At 31.8% G+C, this 17742-nt stretch overlaps 3 protein-coding genes across 4 annotated transcripts in view; 2 read left to right on the plus strand and 1 right to left on the minus strand.

Annotated features, from left to right (window-relative positions):
* Window positions 1-115: 115 nt before the first annotated feature.
* On the minus strand, window positions 116-1195 carry LOC123710090 (ribonuclease P protein subunit p30). The gene has a single exon (XM_045661790.1). It carries the CDS (start codon window positions 900-902, stop codon window positions 117-119), a length of 786 nt encoding a protein of 261 aa, XP_045517746.1. The 5' UTR covers window positions 903-1195; the 3' UTR covers window position 116.
* A 138-nt stretch (window positions 1196-1333) lies between these two features.
* LOC123710082 (putative malate dehydrogenase 1B) lies at window positions 1334-3483 on the plus strand. The gene is made up of 5 exons (XM_045661778.1): window positions 1334-1588; window positions 1670-2220; window positions 2319-2790; window positions 2900-3017; window positions 3086-3483. The coding sequence occupies exons 1-5, from the start codon at window positions 1451-1453 to the stop codon at window positions 3322-3324; spliced, it is 1518 nt and encodes a 505-aa protein (XP_045517734.1). The 5' UTR covers window positions 1334-1450; the 3' UTR covers window positions 3325-3483.
* A 164-nt stretch (window positions 3484-3647) lies between these two features.
* LOC123710041 (disintegrin and metalloproteinase domain-containing protein 10) overlaps window positions 3648-17742 on the plus strand; it is a 123049-nt gene continuing 108954 nt past the window's right edge. Inside the window, exon 1 of one of the 2 annotated variants that reach the window (XM_045661741.1) lies at window positions 3648-4038. In XM_045661741.1, coding sequence (XP_045517697.1) covers window positions 3933-4038 — 106 coding nt within the window. In that variant the 5' untranslated portion in view covers window positions 3648-3932. The remainder of the gene's footprint in view (window positions 4039-17742) is intronic. The other variant, XM_045661714.1, reaches the window with a different exon arrangement.

Genomic DNA, 17742 nt, shown 5'->3' on the forward strand with positions numbered 1-17742 from the left:
ATCAAGTTCATTAATATGCATGTAATTGTAAGGCTAATGTTATAACTGCAAGACTGTAGTACATATATATAATGTGATTTGTAAATAAAAGTAAATTTTTTTTAAATAAAATAAAATTACTCAAAATTGGCTTTATTTTCCATAACATCTATACTTTCAATTTCCATGTAATGTTTTCCACATTTTCTTCCTTGGGCCTTAAGAATAAGTTGACGAACGTTATTTCTAATTGCTTTTAAACTTTCGTTACTATTTAGCCCAAAAATAAAACCGAGATTGATAATATCATGGACACTTCTTGTTTGTACAGGAGTTAGAGCAGAACTTGTGATTATAATGTTCCTTGATTTCCCAACGGCATGGTAGTTATGGGCAGTGCTTATAATGTTTTTCCTTGCAGATGAATCTTTTATTGCAGGAGCGTACATCAATTCAAAAAATATACCTCGTTCAACAGCTTGTCGGTATAGCTTTCGACTGATTTTATATGGTATTCTACTTTCTGGCTCGAATGTTATAATATCTACATCTAGTGTGCCACAAGCATACTGAAAAGCTTGTAAAGTTTTAGGAATCACTGCAATTATGTCATATTTTTTTAAATTTTCTGAGCTATTCATCTTAATAGCAACACTGGAATCTGAAAATCCTATAGTTATTCTTTGCAATATGTTGAGATTTCCCTTATCTTCATTGGATATATCTACAGGGGGAGGAATAAAATCTTTTTTTTCCTTGATTTCACCCTTTTTTCTTTTTTTCTTGGGTTCTTCATCAGTTTCTTCTACATATGCATTAATAGCTATCGTATTAAATCCAAGTCTTTCAAAAAGATAGTACTTTTTGTTATCATATTCTTTACTAACAGATAAATCGCTGAAACCCAAATTTTGAAAGTTCATGCTTGATGCGATGGGCCAAATTTTATAGGTTAGATGTTGATAGTACGGGATTAATTGTGAAATAGTATAATTGTGAAGATATATTTGTTAACCAGTCGATAAATATAATATTTTACTATTAAACTACACTGCTTTAGACGAATTTGTTAATGTTTACAAACATTAACTACCATTTAATCTACAGTGTCACGAAAGTATAAATGATACTGTCAGCAGTCAGTGTGCTGCGTGCAGCGTGACTTATCACCTGTCATGAGCCAGCGACTAGCGAGTGTGGTGGCAGGCAAGGACATCTAGTTACCAGTCACAATTTATACCTTTCTACATTAAATGTTTAGAAGTCCAAATAAAATATTTCTTGGACGTGTGATTCACTGACATCAACAGATTTTCTTCATTAGTAGAATATGGAATTCGAAATTTAATTCATAATAAACTCTTTTATCAAGCAATTGACAATAATAGACGTCGTCATCGTCACCTGCTACAACAATAAACATATTCTTGTTTTAATATATAGCTACGTATTCAAATTTTAAATAAATATAATGGTTGTGCGAATTATAATAGCTGGTGAATCACAGTGTAAAGCGTTTGCTGAAATATGCCTCGTGGCAGATCATTTATCAAAACAATTACCAGATTTTCGCTACGAGCGTATAGAAAAACCAGTGCTGGAGTGGAATGTATGTAAAAATATTACCTTTTTTAATTAAACCTAATACTATTTATTAACCTTTGAATAGTTCAAATATTTGATTTTATAGGCTTGGATGTACAAAATAAACCAGAAAAATAAATGGCATCATAGTGGTTCACCCCTTGTTTGGAAAGAATTATTAGCAACAGGGAGTAAGCCCTTTTATATCGGAGGAGGACCTGAATTTTTAGACTATTGCTACTCTTATTACAAATTTGATGTTTTCATGGCGCCTGCGCGATATGAAAATTTAGTTTTAAACTACAGACAATACGACAAAAACATGAAACAAGAATCTAAATTTCACATTGATTCGGAATTTGAAATGGAAGAAAACATTAAAAAAAATACTTTTAGTGTATGTATATCTGGATCCGGAAAACCAATCACTATGTATTTGATATCGGAGTTATTAGAAATGAGTTCAAGCGAAAAGGGTGTTTATAAAGTTTATATATATGACCAACGGTGCTCTTCGTCTTTTATGGAATTAGTTGAACGTGAATGTAGTTTCATCGAGACCAATTACGCAGCAAAAGTAGTCAAATACGTAGATAAAATTGGCCTGGCCCTTACTAATACCGATGTTTTAATAATACTTGATCATGTTCCGTTCAGGTAACCCATTTGGATTAAACAACGATCAATGATATGTAATTCATTATATTACATTATTATTCAATATTCATTATATAAGACTTTTTAAATGTTTCCAGTCCAGAGCAATCTATTGGTGGATGGTTATACGAGAACAAAAAAATTATGCATAACATTGCTCAAATGATAAATGCATCAGCATCATCAAAAATGAAAATAATTTTACCAAATTTGGGCCCAGCTTGTTACAATGCAACAGTTTTGTCAGAATCACTAACACATATAAGTAAACATAACATAGTAATTGCTACATCAGATTTAGGAATGGAAGTTACTCCTATTATTACAAAAATTGCTGAAATTCCTATGAGAAATATGTTTTGCCCACCAGTTTGGGGTTTCGTTGGAGTCAATCATTTAGTAGATATTAATAATTCAATTCACAAATACAATGAATTTTACCCTTTTAGTAGATATAAAAAAGTTAAAAATTCTAGTTTGTGTATTGGCTCATTAACACCACAAATGAGAACTATAGAATATTTAATATTTTTCGATGAATCCTTGTGGATAAAAGTTGCAGAAGAAAAGGTAAATCCGTTATTTTTGTGTGTTTTGACGTTGGTAGACATTGAAGTCATACTTAACTATTATAATATTGACACTGTCCTATATTGATATATAAAATTTTTATTTTTAGACAAAATCTATAGACAGTTCGTGCCTTAATAAAAGCATAGCGATTATGGATTTACTTAAATCATGGCTGGTTGACGAAAATCCGGAAGAAATTATAACCCTTGGTGTTCATTGTGATGGCAAGTATATTGAAACTATTTAAACTTTTGTATAATTAACGTTTGTTTACTTTGTGCTCTTATTATAGGGTCATTTGGATTGGACTTTGATGGTTACTTCTCTCAGCCATGCCACCTTATTAATGGTAAATGGAGACCTTTCAAGAATTATATGTTACCGAAAACGCCACATATGACTCTTTCTTACTTATTGAGCATGGCTAAGTTGATCATGACAATACAAAAAACTGAATTACCTAGGATTATTCCAAGAAAACTTTGTATTTGTAAACGAAAACAGCATGTCAAAAAGAACGTGTGGTATTAGATGAATAAAGCATTTCGAGTGGGATTAGGAGATTTTCGTTTGTATTTTGGTATTTTAATGTCAAGAAACATTTTTTATGGATGGAAATGTGTAAAATCTTGTTCAAACGTTTATTTTATAATTTAAATTAAATTTAGTGTTTAGTGAGTTTGTAGCTAGCAATACCATTTAATTAAGTCAAACACAGGCTAACTATATCTTAAGAATAGTCCCCTAGTCTGTGTGTTGTCGGATCCACAATAGGTCTGTCAACGTTGACTTTTGAAAGCTTGAGTACGCATTCAAACCGTAAACGTCAAATGTCAATTTTCTACACTGTAAACTCGTTTGCGATGTTAAATGTTGATGTGTGATCGTTGAGTATTCGCGTAGATCGTACTTTTGTGTTTTGAGGAGAGATGTTATGACGAGTCTTTGTTTTCTGAACATCTGATTTTCTATTTAAAAGAAAATTGTTATTGGTCGCACGTAGAAATACGCTGCGATTCTAATTCAATGTATTTTTCCAAAGCATGATCGTGCCAATAGGTGTTTTTGCAATATTTAGATGTTTATATTGTTTAAGTTGTGTGAATGTCGTATTAATAATGAGATAGTGGAGTGTCGTGATGTGGTTGTGGAACATGTGGGGAGCCCTGTGGACCCTGGAGGTACTGTCCCTGGTCGGAGGAGGCGCTGCGTCACCAATGGACCCTGGGTTACCAATGTCGCGAGGTGAGAAGGCCACCCACACAATCGAAAGCTTGCCCGCTCGCATGACCACAGCTTCATTATGCTTACGTTTCCATATACATTTTAAAAAATGTCTTTTGTCCCCACATTGATAGTTTTATTAAAGTTTTTAATATTATTAGTCTTTCTGTTTTTTTTATAGAAGTAAAAAAGTTACTTAAAATTGAGTTGAAATAGTGTGTAGGTTACATTAGATTGGATATTAAATTTTTATAATATTCATTTTAACATACCAATACAGTTACTTATTAAAGCTTTACAAACAGTTTATCAAAATTGTTTAGAACTTAAAATATGTTTGTTAAATAAATAGATATAGTGGATTTCAATGTGTATTTAAAAATAAAGGAGACTTTATAAATACTTTAATTGTTATACTCTGTTAATTAACTTATTAGAAGCCTTTTAATATATTTAGATATATTTTCTTGAAATTAGAATACATACATAATATTATTATTAATTAAATCAATCATTATCCATTACATTTGTATAAAAAAATTGTAAAATCTATAATGAGAACTTAAAACTTTAAGTGAAACTTTATTTTTCTTTATTCAAGAGCTTTTCATAATGTTTCAAAATAAACATTTGACTTTATTATACTGGTAATTTTAGTGTTTACATTATCTATAATAAAAATTATTACATAATAACTATTTGATTTAATTAGTTATGTACATTTACAATAGAACAAAAATTTTATAATAATCAAATATAAATTGATTAAATGTTTTAGTCCACCATATCACTGAATTTTGATACTATAATAGTATGCTTAAAACCAAAAAAAACAGTAATTAAATTAAAAATCCACATGTTAGTAAGTAATTCATTTATAAACTACAAGGAATGGTGTAGATGTTTAGATTTTGATGAAAGTCAAGAAGAGATGGTAAAAAAGGTAATTAGTCTGCTTAATAAAAATTGTTGCAATTATCTTGTTTCAGTACTTAGTAAAAATTTGTATTTTGGCCTATATTTATATAGCTAAAAATAAGTAGTGTATGTTTTTACAGCCTTAGTATTGTATGTCTTTTTTAACACAAATGCGGCCTAGAACAAACACATTGATTGATATTTTTTTGATCATTGTTGTGACAAAGCTACAACTAAATTAGTTCTTGTTTTATTGTAAATCACTCCTAGAACCAATAAAATATATTGATTTTTCATTAATACGTAATTAAGAAAGGCTTATGATTTGAGAAAGAAATTACTTTTAAATTTAGATATTTATCATTTAGTTTTCCTATTTTTTTATTGAACTAGTCCTTTGTTTTCACGTCATCAATTAGCGTAGTACGTACGTACGTACGTAGCGCGTACACGTAGCGTGATGTTATATTTTGTCATGTCGCATGTCAACGTGCATTGGTCTATACTCTGATTTTTAATTCCGTAGATTTCTGACAGATATAATTTTTTGGCATGTCAGATTTTCATACTTTTTGGACACTCCGTTAACATGTCACAATCTCACGTAACGATTTGATTTTAATGGAAACTACATATCTTGTCCTATAAATAACTATAATTACTAGAAAAGAAATATCATTTTCCAGTCCATCATTACTAATACTTCAAACTAATGGGAATGCTAGATTACAAGTGACTGATGACCGAGTTACAGGCTCAGCCACAAATCCCTACAAATTGCTGCAAGGAACGATAATCTGACAGCTATCGAAGGTTAAACCCATCCCGGATGCCGCTACGGGAACGGAATGTTCTCATTTTCATTTAATCGAACCACATTAGCCGTCACGTATTTCAATTTGTTACGGAAACTATTTTAAAAGCGTTTATTAAGATTTAGGATATACTGTTTAAGACCTTTTACATATACTGTAATTTACGTATAAAATTATTCGTCTTCGTCTGTTATATAAAGACAAATTCTGCTGGAAATTTTTACGTAAGTCTGGAAAATAGACACCTGTATGTGCATAAATCGTTTGACACACATGGTCTGTAATCTCCGGTCTGGCGTCCTGGTAATAACGAATTTGTGAAGAACTACGTATCTATATGATTTTTAGGACTGTATTTATGTAGTTTAGTAATATTCTATGAACTAGAGTTTGGATATAATTTTGAAAAAAAAAAAACAGAAATTATTCTTTTGCTTTTATAATTTCAAAGACAAAATCCGTGAATAAAACATAATGTCAACGTTGTTTTTTTAAGATTCCAAAAATATACAGGGTTGGAGAGTACCCAGTGGTGCATCTCAGTGCGACATTATTTATATTCCCATCTCGCATTGCATGCCGTTGGGACGGCTACATATCGCGCAAGCTCTTAATGAATGTTACATAAGCAACTCCAAACTTACATGGGAAACAGTTCAGACAGTTTGTAAATTAATCTCTTTGATACTCAACTAAAGGGAATTAGCCAATTTTAAGTTCTGCGTTGAATTAATCCCTGCTATCTGTGGTTTATTCGCAGAGACGCACTATGAGAATTAATCCTTTTTCGAAAACACGTGCGACCACACTTCTTGTTTATGATCTTTTTGGATTCAATTGTGAAGTAACTAGTAAGCGATTGCTACATGAAGGCGGCATGACTCGTTAACGCCCGCATCATTAGACGACCCTCTAGCAAGACGGCCTTTAAAGAAATTTAAAATATTCTTGTTTAATGTTTCTATTTAGTTGGTTGGTAGTTCTATAGGAGTTTAATATAAAGTCGTTTAACTTAGCTCGTGACAACTCGTTCTTATTTAGTGCATTATTTTGTTTAAATATTGAGCACTTTTATATTTTCTTAATTAGGAATGATTAAGACTAAACAATGTCTCTCTAAGTCTCAATGTCGAGTGGTATGTATGATGTTAAACAGGCAAAAACAATACATTGAATCAGATCTTAGGGTTAGGCTTATAGATAATGAATAATGTGGTCTTAAAATGACGAATCCGGATGTTTTGTTATTAAAGAATCCTTATTAGTTGAGGAATGATCGATACATGAACGTAAGCGCGTCCGTATAACGGTGTCTTAGCGCGAGCTGAGTGTTAATTTTTAAATTGAATATTCATGATACATTTAAATTACATAACACAAGCTACATTATATACATTTTTTAAATACGTAGTATTTTACAAAGGAAGGCTTGAGTTCATAATAAAAATATTTAATTTTGGTTTAACGCAAATAAAATGTTGGTATTTATAGAAATTTTCACTGTTAAGTTAGGGTTAAATTATACAAATATTTCATACAAAATGATATTGATTAATTTATTTAAAAACTAGTTAAATCAAAACAAATTATATAGAAGTGAGTCATTTGCAGTAGGAATTTCTCATTTCTTAGGTAATTCAAAAATCGTCTATCAAGATATAGTAGCTGGTTACCGGCTTACCACAGACATCCGACCGTGAGGCGAGATTGATAACACGTTACAGCTACGTTGACCGGTCATTTGCATCTGCCCAATTTGTTTGCCAATTATTTATTGGCGACTTAATACTGTTAGTACATGATTATTAGCCGAGATACTTTTCAAAATGTAGTATAGCTGCCTAATAAAGTATTTCCGACCCAATTCGACTTAGGCCGACTTCGACCGTTTGCCCCCTATTTTATAAAAAAAAGTATTTGCCCTGTGTAGCCCATTGAACTCTTTCTCCTTTATCTTAAGAATGTGACAATCTAGCGCTAAAATAAACTACTCTCGATACCCTGTAATTATAGTCCACTGTCATACTTTCAAAGCACAACCTAGAATATGCTTGACCTCACTGATTTGTGGACAAAAACTGTGGTTCAATATTGTTGATTAGCGAGATGATTATAAAACAAAAACTAACACGATATTCGAAAGGCCATAATCATAATTTAAATAAAATACACATTATTCGACACAATTTGTATAACATATATTGATCTGCTAACTGAAAATGCTGAAGAACTTGGAGTTGGTTAATCTCTTTATATATAACTGCAAGTGTAAAGCCTATTTACATGTACATATAACATTAGTGTAATGTATTTACTTTGGGAATTCTAAAATAAATTCAATTTCCGACAATGCTCGTTGACAATCTCTGGAGACACCAATAATAAGATTCCAATAAAAAAACGTTTATCATTCAATTTCCAATAGACGAATGTTCGTGCGGTCGTGATCGAACCGTGACTGATACATACAATGGATAGCGGATGCAATACTGCTGAGCTTAAATGGAAGCTTGCATGCAGGGCTAGCAAGGTAAAAACACAAAAGCGATTTGTTGTTAGAAGGATACTGTAAATGTTTTTTGAGAGAGTGCCAAGCTAAGAAATGTTTCCTATGGTATGTATGTTATAAAAGTATAGTTCATGTAGGCGTTTTTTGTTTAGCTTTCTTAAGAAGGTATTTATCACAATACTCCATGGAATCGTTTATTGCGACTAATTTAAGATATCATATAATAGATATATAAGCCAACAGTAAACGCGAAATAAGTTTTTCATACTATGGTAACCATCATTAATTTCGTCAAAATCTGAAGTATGCCTAAATTCCAAAACATTTTTGACGGTAGTCGAGACTTATTTTATTATATTTACTTACTAAATATAAAGTTAATTTTATGCTATAAACAAATCTTTACATATAATTAAGCACGTACTTAACAAATAACGGGATTAGTAACAATTAAATAATTTTAATGCAGCTATCTGTTGCAAAGAAAGCCATAAACTAACTAAAAATTTGTTAAGGAACACTTAGGGTACTATACACTTATAAAAACTTATGATACACTATTTATTCCACTCAGGAACTCAGCTCTCCTTGCCGACACCACACTTGAAGCGTACTTAGCGCTGTCTCGTTTCTGAATCAGATACTAAAACTAGGTGAAACTTTTATATATACAGTATTATTATTAATACAGTCCAAATCTGTTATTTAAGCCATCGACAGCCGATGACGTTGTTATTAAGTACCTAATATATAGAATTCAGCCGGGACCTTTGACTTTGGTCAGTTTAACCGGTATGTTGTTCTAAACAATGTCGTCGTGAGCGGTTCTGACTGTAGATATAAATGTTAAGAAAATTTAGTTTAAGTTTATTATTATTTTTTTCCCTTTCCTGGACTGCACGGTTTGTGCGTCAGCCATGCAAAAAAGTTAGGAAGTGTGTTATTAGATTTATTTTATTGGTTTGGAAATTGGATCGGAATTTAGAAAAGGATCAGATAAATTAGGTATATATATATAGGTATATATAGGTAATAAGTACATAAATGATTATAATTATATATTGTTATGAAAAAAAAATTGTCACATTGTCTACATTACTTCATTTTACACAGAGTAATAATCAAGTAACATGGATACAGATAACACAAAGTTATATTCTTTTAAGTGCTGCCCACTGACAGATCATCTACAGAATCTTATTTTAATATGTTAAATAAAATTATACATTTAACATTAGCGTGTCATCAGTCAGTGTCTTTGGTTTTAAATAAAAGATATCACGATATTTTTTGCATCTTATCTTAGTTAACATTGAATATCAAATTGTTTCATGAACCATTCCATAGATTAGTTTTTTCGCGAGATTGGCAACCCTAGTATACGTCAAGTGCATTTATTATAGTCCCCGGGTCGTTACGTGTTTCCATGTAATTGAATCATATTCACCGTGTGAGGAAGGCACAGAGCGCGATTCCTGTTTTGTGTAGATACGTGCATTGAACTGGTTGAGGGCAATCACGATAGGGTTGTAACCTTCCATAGTTAAGTGGTTATTGCTCAATTAAAGCTTCCAGCTTCTGTTTTATATTCTATTGAAACATGTTTTAACTTGCGGTTCGTTATGAAAATTGTTAAGGTATGTGCAGTTAAAATTCATCGTACAAGTTTTCAAAGCACGGATTTTATTTTTATATTAATATTTAACGTAGAATCTTTTTGTGTACGTACCAATATTATAAAAAAAAAAACTTACTCCATTAAAATGCTACATTATCCCTGTGACACTCCACTCCTAACTTGGAGCCCTAGACAAGGAGTGAATATAAGCCAGGTAACTATTTCAAATATCTCATTATTGTAGTTTTTTATTTAGGTTTAATTAATTCATACACAATCACCGTCATTACACCCTGTGTAACAAAAAAGTTTTTATCACTCACGTTCCCGCGGCGTGTCGAGTGAACAAGAAAGGATCATTTGACATTTACATTTATAGTGAGTTATAAAAATAATGTGACAACAAAAACCTTTTGACTGCTGGGACTAGCGAGCCTCATTATAATAATTAACTTTGAAGATTTAAACTTAGTGAAAGGACGCTTTTAGAATTATTCATACTTCAACGCTTTTTCGTGTTGCCAAAATTGTATGTAATGCCTTTATTATTGTCGATATTATTAATTTAGATTTTAAACTAAGCTATCTTTAGTTTTAATATGAATTTGCACATTTGAAGGTGTGCACGGATGAAAGTTAAATGAGTACTAGCAAAACTACTTTGCAATGACAAATTAATTCAATCAAATTGAAAATAAAACACGATCCTCGGATTCTCTGATCTCACTGCTTCACAGGTGAAGCGATTTTGTCTTTTATTAAGAAAATCATCTGATCTCGTTTAATAACTGTAACCCTCTGTAGGTGTTCTTTTTTTATTCTCCCATATTAGGGTTGCCTGGAAGAAATCGCTTGTCAGCGATAAGGCCGCCTGTTGCCTAATAACTTATGTAACCTTCTTACTTTTTGTTTGTATAATTATGTATATTATACTTTATAAAAAAATAACGTTCGTATAGAGCTTATATCTCTCTCAACGAATGTTAACTTTTTTATCCTATATTAAATGTACTGTAAAGCTAATAGCCAGTTTTAGATCAACCCAATATACTGTCTTAAACTTTCTCTGACGTCAGTTTCCTCAAATATTGTGTGAAGGCCTAACACTAACAATAGTCAGTCTTCGGAGTTCTAGAGAAGAGCCGAAATTAATTTAATTTCAGAGGTCGCATTTGTCTCGTATCAACCTAAATCCGCTAAATCCAAGTTTCGCCGTTCTATAAATTACTACTGTGCTCTCAAGCCTTTTTCGATATTTGTTCTCTTTGTGGAAGTATACCAATTGTTTCTGAAGCTTGTTTAAAGTCTAGCTTAGAGCGCCTGGACAGGGTGTTAAAGTCCTTCAGAGAATTCTATTTCATGAGACAGAATTTGTGAACTGAAAGATACTTTTGAAATTCAACGTTTCGTTTTGAAATTATTTGAAAAGCCGCAGTGAAAATTGTTTAGGTTTCTTTTAAAATGGAATTTGTTCTATTTAAACCGGTTTCTATTTGGGATTTTAACATGATTTCAAATGTGTATACTTAAATAATGTTAAGATTCGTAATAAAAAACGTATATGTGCGGGCTTTGATTTGAGGCCTATTTGGTAACCTAGCAAAACAGTGTCGAGCATATCCTAGACAGTTAAATTTTGGCAGAAATTCAATTTTTTTTCGCTTCTATAGTCTGTAATATTATATGAAATGAAAACCAGGCGAAGTCTATATCATACATTAAGTGTTAGAATTTAGTATTATAGGCTGTCATGTAAATAAAATAATTGTCAAAGCACTCGTTCAACCGCATCACGCAACAAACAAACGTTTAATATACAATTCAATTACGTCCAAAAATCGATTAACAAGAAATTATACACTTAAAATGTCCAACAATTATTTGTACATTCGGAGGGTTGCAATCTGATAATGTCGTGCCTGTATTTTATTGTTGTTGCGCGTTCGGCCCGAGTGAATAATCTTGATAGGTGTGTGAAGGAATATAATATTACAAAACAATTATCAATGATGGGAAAGTTGCGACAGTCGTTTGTATCGGCCTCGGGGATCTCATAGTATTGTGTAAGCTTTACCTAGGCCCCCGATGTTGCGAAGATAAAGTTGTCTGTGGTATCCTCGCTGACATTTTGCTTTGTTGCATAGGTCATCTTCATGAAATGTTGTTACAGGATCTGTGGAGATTTTTTTGGCTTAATAGATATTACGTAGGCGTTGTTGTGATTGACAGGAAACGACTCGATCAAGTTCGCGAGTGAAGTCACTTCAGTTTTTATAGAATACCGGCTCAGCCTATGTATCACAGACTGTTGTTATATATTATGTTAATACTATACCTTATAAAGTTTCATAATCAAACGTCGAGACAGCTGAGCGTTTTTTAGGTCTGTTTTTGCCGAGCGTCACCATTATTTGAAACCAGCTGCCCAATGAAGTATCGCGGAACTAATTCGACTAAGGGTCCTTCAAGAAAAGAGCGTACAAATTCTTAAAAGGCTGGCAACCAGAGGGCAAGTGCCTCTGGTTGTAACAGTGTCTATGGGCAGCGGTATCACTTAACATCAAGTATGTTCTATATAAAAAAACATTATATCCTTTTCTTTTAAATGTACGTAAAAGTATCATGACCCTCAGAACTCCATAAAAGAACCCTTTTATCGGCATTTGCAAAAAATACTGCTACGTGATAGTAAATATGAATTTTTCCTACTTAATAAATACTTAAGGCACGACTCGTCCTTACATTCACGTATAAGTTACGTAGTTACAGCTCGTGTGACAGTTGACCTTTTGCAATTATGGCCATAATTTAACGGTCTTGTAGGAATAACCGTTGGCTTCTGTACTCAATAGCTTCTTTAACCGCTAGATTTAATAGTTTATTAGTAGGGAATTAAATATTTAACTCATGAAATAAGGAATACTTATTGTATAACTAAAGATCCGAGAATAAAAATAGAATGATAAGGTTCCAACTCACACGTCTCCGCCACCTCATTAACAAGCAAGTTTGCTGTACCTACCTAAACCAAATAAGATGAGATTCACAAACGTTATTAAGCGCCACATATAACGTATGTATGTCAAATTCAAATACATTTTTGACGTACCTTTCAAACAAATTCGACTTAGGGTCCTTTCAGAAAAGACCGTACAAATTCTTAAAATGCCGGCTACGCACTTGCGAGCCTGGCAACGTGAGTGTCCATGGGCGGCGGGGCGGTATCACTTAACATCAGGAGAAACTGCTGCCCGTTTGGATCATTTTACATTTTGAAAAAAACCTATAAATTTCTACCTAAATCAAAGTTAAAGTCGCGTGGGTCAAAATCATATGTAAAAATATAATGTTTATTGACAAATAATTTGAAGTAAATATCAGTGTGTGTCGATGGCTTAGTTCTTATTGTTTTCTGCCTTTACAATATCGTAGTACGGTATATCCATAAGTCAATTCAGCTAATATTGTCTCGTGTGAAAATGTATTGCTTCTTGCCACTTTATGTTCATATTTTTTGTCATAACAGTAACAGTTTATTGTTATTCTTCCATATACTTTTTATCATACATATACTCTACAAATAGATAAAAATATATGTGCTATAGAGAGGGGACGATATCCGTGTCTACCCCAGGATGTAGGTTTACCGACGGGAAATTCCAGTCTTCCAAGAAAATGTTTAAAAAAAATATTATTTTACGGACATAGATTTTGCAAAGAATTTTGAATGAAGAATTTTGCATGCATTAGATTTTGCAAAGAAATTCCTGATGACATTTTTGCTCTACTTATTATACGACCTAAGACAGGCCTTGATATAGTAAACCGGTTCTAAATGGTTATGACAAAATCGATATATAGGACGAATATTTGTTTGAATTCATCACAAAACTTCATTCAATTAATTTGACAAATATTAATCTAATAGTTTGTTATTGTTTAACTTGAAATGTTTGTTTCATGTTTATGTATGTGGCTTTTATGGAAAGCATACTAAGACAGAGGTGATCAATAAATTATGATATTGATTACAGTTTTAATATGAGGTTAATATAAAAAGATACTCAAATTGAAAATGATAAATATTTAATTGTTTGGAATTTAAAAGGTCTTAATCTGATTAAGACTTCAAATTTTCCCTTTTGTTTCGTGTTGTGTATTTGTATGATGAAATGAAGTCCAAATATATATATACATCTATATAGTAGGATGTATGCATGTTACCGGTAAAATAATTTCGTTTGTAGGAAATATAGTAAAACATCTTCCGTATTATAAATATTATAATTTATGAGTTCGTAGTCCACACCCATCTAATTATATCAACATGAACCAATTAAAATGAACAGTTAGCTGGATGTTGGTATGTGAATAATATTTCTATTATATTACGGACAATATACACGAATATCTGTGCCATATATGTTGGTTTAATGAAATGATTCAATTGTTTGTTTATTTCATGTTATATCTGCATTACTGTTATTTATTCAGTCAATTCGAAGAGCAAAACCAAGTGGAAATGTGGGATCACTCTACATCTTCTAACGCATTTACCACGAAGAGTGTTTAAAGGAGATCGGGTTAATACCTGCAGCTGCGTTTCATCATCAAACGTCGAGGCAGAATATCGAAATTTCACGCGTATCACCTCGACATTTGTCGTTCCACAACTGAACGTTTTTTAAGGCCGTTTTTGCCACGCGCTACTACTGTGTGGAACCAGCTGCTTATTGAAGAATTTCCAAGTCAATTCAACTTAGACTCCTTCAAGCAAAGAGTGTACAAATTCTTAAAAGGCCGAAACGCACTGGCGAGCCATCTGGCATTGAGAGTGTCCATGGGCGGCGGCATTACTCCTGCCCGTTAGCACCCCGTTAGTTTTATTAAAAAAAAGTATAAAGTGTTAACATTTCTCTTTTTTATACAAAATATTTCACTGTAATTCTAATCGCTCATTATAATTTTTTATTAAAATTTGAGCCCTGATTGAATTATCATAACATAACATTTGAAGATAAAACTACACTTTCGTATTGAAAAATTCTTTTCGTTTTATAGTCTATTTATCGAGGAAAGCTATACACTATATAAAACATTTACCAATCCGGGTTAAACACACCTGTATAAATAAATATCATCCCTGTAAGCACATTTCTGTTTACCAAAATTGTCTTCAAAACACACAAATTACACATGTATCATACCTAATAACCTCCTTACGTACGCCCGCATATGTATCCTAATTTTCGTAAATTTATGTTGCTTTCTCGGTATATATTTCTTTGGTTTTCATAAATGGGCTTACTCGATAAATGTACTATCCTAATATTTATACATTTTAAACCAGTAGTCCCTGATATAAGCTCTTTAGTTTAGATTTAGAAGTTGAAAATATGTAAATACGTTATTCATCTATATAACTAGTCTGGCCATAAATACTTTTACGTATAAACTTTTTTTTATTATTTTGAATTTGGAACACGTATATTTGTATTCTTAAAAATTTCTTTCGATTTTGTACAAAAGTACAAAACCCCATTAGGAAGCAAAAAAACCGATTAAATGCCTTTATAAAAGCCAAAGGTGGCGATTTCGAATAGAATATATGTTTTAAATTATTTATTTACAAAATAAATTTTAAAAATGTTATATTACTTCATTAAAGAAAATGCAATTTCATTTTTAACTCGGCATAAAACATACTATACTATGCGTTAATAAAACTCGAGAATAGCTGGACCTATTTGGCTAACTATAATCTTGAAATATGTATTTGTGGAAGTTCAGGGAAGATTTAAGCGGTAGGAAACAAAATACTAAAAACAATAAGAACTTGTCCTAGCCGGGAATGGATTGCATGTCTTTTTTTTTTCAAATAAAAAGTTTTGACGAAAAATAGCTGTAGTATGAGGTCCGATCTCTATCGTCTGGTTTAAACGAGAAGTTCATGCTGTACTTTGAACTTTGAACTTTTCTAACGTCTTGTTAATAATAGAGTAACAGTAAAGAGGGATTATCAAAATGGTTTTAATCATAATTACACATTACATAAGAGTTCTTTATTTAATCCAATGCAATAAGATTACAAATAAATGTTGTTATGTAAGTGAACGTCATAAATTGCATTGTTATGTGGCCGAGCGGGCAGTGCCACTCGGTGCCAGAGATAAGCTTTATGAGGCTTATTGGATGTCGTTTGTGAGGTTTCAACTCAAACCTCTATTAGATCATTATATACACTTTTGACACGGGTATCACATTAATAGCGTTTATATTACATGAACCTGAAACAACATAACGGTGGCGCGTTTTTTGATTAAGATTGGTGAAATGAAAAGACAAATTGTGTTGCGTGTCTGTGGTTAGACTATATGCTGTTGACCAATCATAATTAAATGTAACGCGAGTTTAGTTTGGTCGCATGTTGTATGAATAAGTTCAAATATATGTTAAATGAAACACTGTTTGAAGCCGGTTGTGGTTTAAAACATAAGCTCATAGCTAAGATAACTTTAGGGGTAGTGGGGTTGCGATGCTGGATTAACAAAAAACTAACTTGAGTTATAGTTCGTAAATGTGACACTTATGTTATTGGACATTTTCGGAAACGATAATGTTAATTTACAATTTATGAGTGGCTTCAAGTGTGCGATGATTGTTTACGCTTGTTATTATTAACTAAAATATATATATGTAACTTAACTAATGTATGGTTACGTAACTCGCGTTTGCCGTCTTTTGTTTATTAATAACGTCTTGGTTTATTAATTCGTTGGATAATTGTGTAATACAAACATTGAAGGGATTGTAAAAGCATACACGGATTGTATAAAAATTTTATATGTAATTTTGTTTATATATCTATCGTCTGTAATAAACCGTCCTATAAGTGTCGTCAACGTCGCTCAATTTTTAAAATGATGCGTGTTTTAATAGAAGCAAAGTAAAATCGCATGTATTTGTTGAAGAGAACAAAAAGTTTCGTATGTAAATCCAAGTAAGTCGTAACTCGTTTTTTTTATTTTTCCTTCCCTTAAATAATAAAAATCTTATGAGTAGCAATTCGTACTCACTTGTATATTTTCCTTCTGCATTTCCATTTAGGGCGGTCTTAGCAAGCGGTGATAAAACGTATGATTACAGGGAACTTTATAACAACAATAAAGTAAAAAGACTACTTTGCATTCCAGTAAATTGAATATTACCTTGATGAAAATGTATTCGTGAAACAATGTTTCTCGCGTTACAGTATAAGTTTTAAGTTTAGTACTACCTTTTTTATAAATTGATGTATATAACAAAGTTCCTAAGATATTTTTTGGCGATTAGGCCCCCTAAATAATGTTTACTGGTATTTGTATGTGTTAAGTGAATTTATTCCAAAATTCTGTTTTTTTCTATATAATTTTATTTCCCGAGGAATAAACATTTAAACTGAAGATACACCTATTCCGAATGCGTTACGTAAGCAAAAAATTGCGATGTTAAAATAAGGATTGATTCTAAAATTACGAATCCTGTATGATTTTTTAAATTCGTAAATTTATCCAGTGTTGCCTGTGTGAAATCTACAGGACTGTTATAAATTGATCTCTTTAAAACCGATATTTTAAAAGCATATAAGTAAGGTTAAATCCAATTTCGCAACATCCGAACAGACAGACGATTAAATTACTTTTCCCGTTCCACATGAATGTCGGTAATGTGTTTTCGTGTTTACGTTTTTTATTCTTTTTCGCGAGAAAGGAGATTACACAAGCTGTGGTTAAATGTGAACATTTGTTCATTTGTCTTCGATTATCTGTGGTTCGAAATTGGAACAACTTGAAATATTGTTTTAAAAGATAGTATTTTTGTCCAAC

This window comes from Pieris brassicae, chromosome 1, assembly GCF_905147105.1.
Source record: "Pieris brassicae chromosome 1, ilPieBrab1.1, whole genome shotgun sequence".
Taxonomy (NCBI): domain Eukaryota; kingdom Metazoa; phylum Arthropoda; class Insecta; order Lepidoptera; family Pieridae; genus Pieris; species Pieris brassicae.

Bases quoted from the DNA above. Each gene is read 5' to 3' on its own strand.
- LOC123710090 (XM_045661790.1), bottom strand. From the start codon at position 902: ATGAACTTTCAAAATTTGGGTTTCAGCGATTTATCTGTTAGTAAAGAA.
- LOC123710082 (XM_045661778.1), top strand. From the start codon at position 1,451: ATGGTTGTGCGAATTATAATAGCTGGTGAATCACAGTGTAAAGCGTTT. The intron at 2,791-2,899 runs GTAAATCCGTTA...TTTTATTTTTAG, and splicing joins TAAAAGTTGCAGAAGAAAAG to ACAAAATCTATAGACAGTTC. The intron at 3,018-3,085 runs GCAAGTATATTG...CTCTTATTATAG, and splicing joins CCTTGGTGTTCATTGTGATG to GGTCATTTGGATTGGACTTT.